This window comes from Salmo trutta, chromosome 27, assembly GCF_901001165.1.
Source record: "Salmo trutta chromosome 27, fSalTru1.1, whole genome shotgun sequence".
NCBI classification, from domain to species: Eukaryota; Metazoa; Chordata; class Actinopteri; order Salmoniformes; family Salmonidae; genus Salmo; species Salmo trutta.
In genome coordinates this window covers 1,417,311-1,426,005 of record NC_042983.1, presented here as the reverse complement: position 1 = coordinate 1,426,005, position 8,695 = coordinate 1,417,311, and the positions used below count along the sequence as shown (strand labels likewise).

General features: G+C 40.3%; 1 protein-coding gene across 1 annotated transcript in view; it reads right to left on the bottom strand.

The window, feature by feature from the left end:
* Positions 1–5,808: 5,808 nt before the first annotated feature.
* LOC115164102 (metal transporter CNNM4-like) overlaps positions 5,809–8,695 on the bottom strand; it is a 48,677-nt gene continuing 45,790 nt past the window's right edge. The window contains exons 6-7 of the mRNA XM_029716233.1: positions 6,471–6,655; positions 5,809–6,221 (exon numbers count right to left, since the gene is read on the bottom strand). Of these exons, the coding sequence (XP_029572093.1) occupies positions 5,949–6,221; positions 6,471–6,655 (458 nt within the window). The 3' untranslated portion in view covers positions 5,809–5,948. The remainder of the gene's footprint in view (positions 6,222–6,470; positions 6,656–8,695) is intronic.

Below are 8,695 nucleotides of genomic sequence, written 5' to 3'. Positions count from 1 at the left end.
ACAGTTGGGCTAACGTAGGCTAATGTGATTAGCATGAGGTTGTAAGTAACAAGAACATTTCCCAGGACATAGACATATCTGATATTGGCAGAAAACTTAAATTCTTATTAATCTAACTGCACTGTCCAATTTACAGTAGCTATTACAGTGAAATAATGCCATGCTATTGTTTGAGTAGAGTGCACAATTTTGAACATGAAAAGTTAATAAACAAATTAGGCACATTTGGGCAGTCTTGATACAAAAATTTGAACAGAAATGCAATGGTTCATTGGATCAGTCTAAATCGTTGCACATACACTGTTGTCATCTAGTGGCCAACATCTAATTTGCACCTGGGCTGGAATAATACATTAGGGTCTTTCTCTTGCATTTCAAAAATGGTATAAATTGTTTTTCCTTTGTATTATCTTTTACCAGATCTATTGGGTTATATTCTCCTACATTCCTTTTGCATTTCCATAACCTTCAAAGTGTTTCCTTTCAAATGGTACCAAGAATATGCATATCCTTGCTTCAGGGCCTGAGCTACAGGCAGTTAGATTTGGGTATGTCATTTTAGGCGAAAATTGAAAAAAAGGGGTGGATCCTCATACAATGTTTTCAACATAGATATTTGACACAGATTGTCATGCGCTGAGTGTACAAAACATTTACAATGTACCAAATATATAGTACTGGTCCAAATGTACAACATTATTTTACCAAGTAATCACTTTATATTTCCTTTCAATTTATCAATGTTTTGTAAATCAAACAACACAGCACCACTGCAGATTCCAAAAAGAACACAGTCACCAAATGGATATATTCTCTGTAATATCTTTGCGCTGGACTGGTAGGCCAACACTCACCTCCTTTAAAATAACAAGTGTTAACATTGATCCTGGAACCAAAACTGGACTCTACACTGAGTGTGCAAAGCATTAGGAACACTTGCTCTTTCCATGACAGACTGACCAGGTGAATCCAGGTGAAAGCTATGATCCCTTATCGATGTCACCTGTTAAATCCACTTCAAACAGTGTAGATGAAGGGGAAGAGACGGGTTAAGGGAGGATTTTTAAGCCTTGAGACAATGAGACATGGATTGTCTATGCATGCCATTCAGAGGGTGAATGGGTAAGACAAAAGATTGAAGTGCCTTTCAACATGGGCTAGCATCCTTGTGGAACAGTTTTTAAAAAATTGTATGGTTGAGACGGATGAGGCAAAAGGTATGGCAAATAAGTCTGGCAGCCCAACTGATTGGCAAACGTACTTCAAATTAAGAAATCACGTGATTAAGCTAAAAAAAAATAAACTACTACTATGAAACAAAGATAAATTATATAAATAATGATAGTAAAAAGTTTTGGAGCACCTTAAATGACATTTTGGGGGGAAAAGCCAACTCGGCTCCATCATTCATTGAATCAGATGGCTCATTTAGCACAAAACCCACTGATATTGCCAACTACTTTGACTTTTTCAATGGCAAGATAAACATATTTAGGAATGATATGCCACCAACAAATGCTGACACTACACATCCACGTATATCTGACCAAATTATGAAAGGCAAGAATTGTACTTTTGAATTCCGTAAAGTCAGTGTCGAAGAGGTGAAAAAATGATTGTTGTCTATCAACAATGACAAGCCACTGGCATCTGACAATCTGGATGGAAAATTACTGAGGATAATATCGGACGATATGTGACTCACCACCTGTATTTGGTCTTATGTAGCAAAATGTGAAATTGTGTTTTTTACATTAGATAAAAGTAGAGACTCAGAGCTACAAAATTGTATATCATACACTACATTTGAGGAACAACGGGAAAGTAATTCTGCTTTTGAGAAAATCGCCTTTGAATGTTTTGGTATCTAGTGAAGAGCTCTTCTTTGTCGACACCCATTCAGCATCGTTCGCACCCTCTTAAGCTTTAGCCCCACCCATCTCGTTTCGCTCTCAGAGTGCAGACTTCACGATCTGGCTGATGATTTGTTTACCTCTGGATAACATTAAAAACAGCCTAACCAGCTCTGCTGGCAACAATTTCATTACGCTTTTTTGCAGACTTTTACTGACATCGGCCATATTCAACGGGGGATGTACACACGTCACGTAATGTTAGCTAACGAGCCAGCCAGCTAATGTTAGCTTGTTAAACAACAATGAACAAAGTGCTAACACTGCCTAACATTAGGCTCTAACTAGAAAAGCAAACAGCTCTGGGGAATGAATAATAACGTCCGCTAGGGAGCCAGCCAGCTAACGTTAGCTAGCTAGCTGACAGTACACTTTAGCTTAAGACATATAGCTAGCTATCTAGGTAAACAATGAACCTAGCTAGATAAACAACGTTTAAGATCACACATGTCACGTAACATTAGCTAATGAGCCAGCCAGCTAACGCTAGCTAGCTAAACAACAATAAGCAAAGTGGCAACAATGCCTCAGTAGGCTGGACACATTACATTTTTAACATTCCTTTTCCTGATAAAACCTAGTTCATTGCATCCGCCATGGAGCCCAGTTTCATAATATTACCATATGTCCCAGCTGTTTGCCATAGTTTTGAAGTAATCACAAAAAAAACAAGCCTTATTTTATGGCATTTTTCACCCTGCCAGCTCCTATTAGTTCTATTGGGCACCGTGGCACCAACTCGCCTTCTGAACGTTCGATTCCTAGCTTATTGTTCTACGTCACAATGCCTGCTTTGCTATTGTTGGCAATGAGACATGCCCACGTTGTTTGTAGTTAAAATGTAAACAACAAAAAATTACTCATGGAACTCTGAGGTCATCCCATTGTTTCCTATAGGGAAATATAGGTATGCCGGTCTATTTCGCCAAATATCTCACAATGCGTATATTTCGATTTGTTTTAAAATTGGACACCATTTTAATCATGAGAATCTCCTCTTTCTAATTATGTAAGGCTGGGCAGTGTATTGTGTTGTCATCAAAGGCCACAAAATACCTTTTTCCCTTGGAATGCTGAGCTCCCCCCATTGTTTTCCTATGGAGAAGCACGCTGGTATATTTCGGCAAATATCTCGCAATGTGTATATTTAGATTTTTTCAAGTCAGACATGTATTCAGTTGCCATCAAACGCTAGAACAGAAATAGTCAGAGGTTGCCATTTTTTTCCTACTTCCTCATTATGCAGACATAAGCACACTTGGCACCATCAAGGTTCGGATGTTTACTTTCTACACAAGTTATTTTTCAGTTTCGTCCTAAGAACAGATTGTAGTGGTCAAATAAAATTATAATTTTTTGGTGCCATTTAGGCGAAATGTAATTCTAAGCGTCACTCCAGTCAAAACAGGCTCTGCGAATGTTTGATTCCATTCATTTTCTATGGGCTTGCACAAGTGTTTCAGCTTAACCAACGTTCTTTTGCCATTTTTCAGCCTTGGGGGAATTTTGACTCGTTCTATTGTCCAGCCTAGCCACAGTGCTGGGAACTATTGTCTAACAGAACACAGAGGGTGTTCTTTAATGGAAACCTCTCAAACATAATCCAGGTAGAAGCAGGAATTCCCCAGGGTAGCTGTTTAGCCCCTTGCTTTTTTTAATCTTTACTAACGACATGCCACTGGCTTTGACTCAACACTATATACATCAGCTACTACAGCGACTGAAAAGACTGAAACACTTAACAAAAAGCTGCAGTTAGTTTCGGCATGGGTAGCAAGGAATAAGTTAGTCCTAAATATTTCCTAAACTAAAAGCATTGTATTTGGGACAAATCATTCACTAAACCCTTAACCTCAACTACATCTCGTAATGAATAATGTGGAAATTGAGCAAGTTGAGGTGACTAAACTGCTTGGAGTTACCCTGGATTGTAAACTGTCATGGTCAAAACATATTGATACAACAGTAGCTAAAATGGGGAGAAGTCTGTCCATGATAAAGCACTGCTCTGCCTTCTCAACAACACTATCAACAAGGCAGGTCCTACAGACCCTGGTTTTATCACACCTGGACTACTGTTCAGTCGTGTGGTCAGGTGCCACAAAGAGGGACTTGGGAAAATTGCTGTTGGCTCAGAACAGGGCAGCACGGCTGGTCCTTAAAAGTATACGGAGAGCTAACATTAATGACATGCATGTCAATCTCTCACGGCTCAAAGTGGAAGAGAGATTGACTTCCTCATTACTTGTTTTTGTAGGAGGTGTTGACAAACTGAAAGTACTGAGCTGTCTGTTTAAAATACTAGCACACAGCTCGGACACCCATGCATACCCCACAAGACATGCCACCAGAAGTCTCTTCATAGTCCAGAACAGACTATGGGAGGCGCACAGTACTACATGGAACTCTATTCCACATCAGGTAACTGATGCAAGCAGTAGAATCAGATTTAAAAAGCAGGTAAAAATACACCTTATGGAACAGCGGGGACTGTGAAGTAACACAAACATAGGCACAGATACATGCATACACACACGATAACATACGCACTATACAAACACGTACACATGGATTTTGCGTTGTAGATATATGACAGTGAGGTATGGGCCTGAGGGCACACACTTAGTGTGTTGTGAATTCTGTAATTAATGTATTTTTATACAAAATTGTATAACTGCCTTAATCTTGCCTTGGCAGCAGCTAATGGGGATCCATAATAAATACAAATACAAACACCTTGTAGAATCCATGCCCCGACAAATTGAGGCTTTTCTGAGGTCAAAAGGGGGTGCAACTCAATATTAGGAAGGTGTTCCTAATGTTTCTACACTCAGTGTACATTATTACTTTGTGCATGGTCATTTATACAGTGATTATGCAACATATCCTCACCTTTTGGTTCACGGCATGCCGATCGTCCTGCTATGCCACCATGTCTGTATCAATTATCAGTTAATCCAACTATACTTTTAACAGATCTGATATTTACTTTGAAGTGCAAAGTGTAGCAATACAGCTGAAATCAGTCATTGACAGAGACATGGTGGTGCAGCAGGAAGCTCAGTATGCCTTGAACCAAGAGGTTGAGTTCAAATCCCAGGTGAGGACATGTTGAATAATAATTACTGTATAAATGATCATGTACTATGTGTTAAACATGTATGTTGAAATTATTGAATGTCAAAAGCACTGTCTGTGTGTAACTAGTTCCACAGCCTTTTTTACAACATTTTAAGCTGACTGGAAGTTCTCAAGTTGAAGCCATGTTTGGTTCAACTAAAAATTGTAAGTTCAGGTAACACTTTGATCGAATAGTTGAGTAAACTAAAAAAGTGTGGAACCAGTTACTTAATTATAATTAGTTGAAACAACTATAATTTCTTACAGTTAGGGTGTGTGTATGTCTGTGTGTATTTGCATATGTACATAAACGTAACTGCCAAAATAAAGGAAAACCCAACGAAGAGGCTTAATAGGGCGTTTGGCCACCACGAGCCAGAACCGCTTAGATTCTACAAGTGTCTGGAACTCTGTTGCTGGGATGCGAGACCATTCTTCTACAAGAAATCCCATCATTTAGCATTGAGGCTAGTGGAAAACGCAGTCTCAGGCATCGCTCCAGAATTTCCCATAAGTGTTCAATTGGGTTGAGAACTGGTGACTGAGATGGCCATGGCATATGGTTTACATAGTTTTCATGCTAATCAAATAATTCAGTGACAACTCCTGACCTGTGGATGGGGGATTGTCATCCTATGGGGGCATAGCCATGGTAGCCAAAATAATGGCCTGCCCAGCATTTTTATACATGACCCTAAGCTTGATGGGATTTTAATTGCATAATTAACTCAGGAACTACACCTCTATCTCTCATTTACTCAAGTGTTTCCATTACTGTTTCAGTTACCTGTACATAATGTGTGTGGCCTGCTCTGTCTCTCTGGACCCTGCTGTTCAACATCAGGGTGTGTGTGTATGGATGTTCGTGCCCACAGTCCTTGGTTGTGTGTATACGCACATATATAGGTATGTGTACTATTGTGAGGGTGTGTGTCGTATGCTGCTCTCTGACAGGTTGTGGGGCAGACAGTCCTGCTCGTTGAGGAGGGAGGTGGTCTCGTCGGCCAGAAGGGAGGCGGTCTCTGCGGTGGGAGTTGGGTTGGGAGTGTCGGAGGATAGGAGGCCGGGAGTGGTGGTCAAAACGGGGGAGGTGGTACCCTCCAGTCGAGGCTGGCCGAAGTCAGGTGACTGGGGGATGGAGTCCAGACGAGACGACATCACACCGTTCTGATACTGGGCCTGCGAGATCTGAGAGAAAGGGAGGGAGAAGGAAGGAGAAAGGGATGGAGAGAGGGAGAGAGAGAAAGAGAGTAGAAAAGAGTAAGAGGAACAATGATCATTGTAGGTTATAGTTGGGAATCCTTTCAAATGTATTGTATTTCTAAAGCTTGGCATTTGCTTTGATATAATTATGCAGAGAGTTCAGTCTCTTAACTTTCTGCACCTTAGCTACCTTGCTGTGTTAGATTTCTCCAATGGATGGATGGTCCTCCTTACCTTGACAAACTGCAGGTCTGTGAGAGCTCGTACGTAGAAGTCGGGGGTGTATGTTGGTGAGGGGACAGTGAACTGAGTATTGAGCTGGCTATTGCTGCCGCTGACAGACAGAGACTCTGTACTATCTTCAGCGCTCAGAGGTGCTGTCCTGTTCAAACCACTGATGTGTGACGGACAGCGGAACTCTGAAACACACATATATAAAATGTAGCGTTAGAGTCATCAAAAAAAACACAAGGATATGCACACAAGGATATGGCGATGGCACACAAAAAAATGCATACACACTCTAACACAGGTAAAACTGCAACGAACTGGTAGGCTAAATGTGAATAATGTGAATGCCACTGTCGAACCAGGCAAAGGTGCATTCTAGAGACATATTAATACAGTTAATGCAAGAGACATTACTTCTCAAAGCAAACACACATACAAACACACACATATCCACTTTATGTTAAAATGGCCTGTGAGAGAAAGTCAGAAGTGTTACACACACACACACACACACACACACACACACACGTCACAAACTAGACATCTGTTAACTTCACACTGATACCACCAGATGTCGCAATTTGCAATGTTAAGCTACCATTGAATAACATACGATGCCAGTGCCTCAGTGAAGTGGAGCCACATGGATTTATAAAACACCTTAGCTGTCTGAACAGCCAAAAAGCACATGGAATCTGATATTTCAAGCCACACTTCAACTTGCTCTTTGGACAGTCGGAATTCCGAAACTGATTTGAAAAACAAATGTGACCCCATTTTGAAATCATGCAACCCAACATGGAAATGAGCATTAAAACTACACAATTTTCTCTGCATCCCATGGCAAAGTTTATAGAATTGCAGGAAATTAGTCTTAAACTTACAAAATGTTGTCTCCGCCAACAAGAGGCATGTGAACAGTTTGTGTCACGAACAGTGCTTGTGCCTATAGATATAGACGTGGTGTGTGCACGCAGGGATGTTTCCCAATGCTGGAAGGGGGAGGTGTGAAGGGGGAGTGAAAAAGTTTGGGAACCCCTGGAGTACAGTAGAGTATGGTACAGTACAGTAGTATAATTCAATGGAGTAGAGTATGGTACAATAGAGTTTGATTCAGTAGAGAACAGTAGAGTGCATTAGAGTTGAATTCAGTAGAGTAGAATACATTAGAGTAGAGTACAAAACAGTACACTATACTTTACTTTTCTTTGCTTTACCTGTACTCTAATGTGCTCTACTGTATTGTACTGTTCTTTACTATAATTTTCTTTACTGTACTGTGTACTGTACTGTACTGTACTCTGCTGTGCTTTACTATACTATACTGTTCTTTCCAAACTTGTGAAAGATAGACTTGTATTTCAAGGCAGCAGCTTCTCTGCCTGGGGTCCAAACACATCAAGGCACTTACATTGCATATACAACAAAAGATAAAACTGTAGTGACCAAATCTGAACCAATTATAGACATCTATGTTTAGGCCAAATCAAGGCTGATCCAGACCAGACCAAATCTGAACCAAATATAGACGTCTATGATTGGTTCCGTGGATGTTGAAATCACGGCCTGTCCAGACTCCACCAAAAAAAACTGTTGGTCCGGATAGGACCAAAAAAATACGTCCTAAAGATGTTGCCTGACTATAAATGCTTAGTGGGATGCCTCTGTTGACTGGAAACGTTATTTTGCTAAAACCGAATTGTTTAGATTTGGTTTATCAAGGGCGGCAGGCTACAGAAGCGTCGGCAGCGAGCCATCTGTCTGTAAACAACGGCTCGTGCGGGACGAAGTAAAATAACATTTGCTGAAGGAGCAATCACAAAGCACTCCTAACCAATAAATTGGAAAACTGTATGTGAGCCCTCCATGACGGTGGGGTTCCAGGGGTTCACAAACTTTTGGCCTGTGACCCCATTTTGAGATCAAATTCTTTTCACGATCCGGCCAATGTTTACTTTTGTAATTGACAACAATTAGTCAAAAATACTGTCAGACTGATTTGTAAGTATGGTTTGAAGTGAAATGCACCAGAAAGTTATTGGGAAGTATAGGAAAACATCAAGGAAGCTCATTCAGCAATGATTGTGTAAACGTGCTTATTTATATAATGAATATGAGTTTGGGGGGATAAAATAATAAAATATTAAAGAATTAAACCTCTCACTAAAAGCATCAGTCATACGAAAGTTATACTTAAACCTGAACTGGTTCTCCAGTAGATTAGTTAG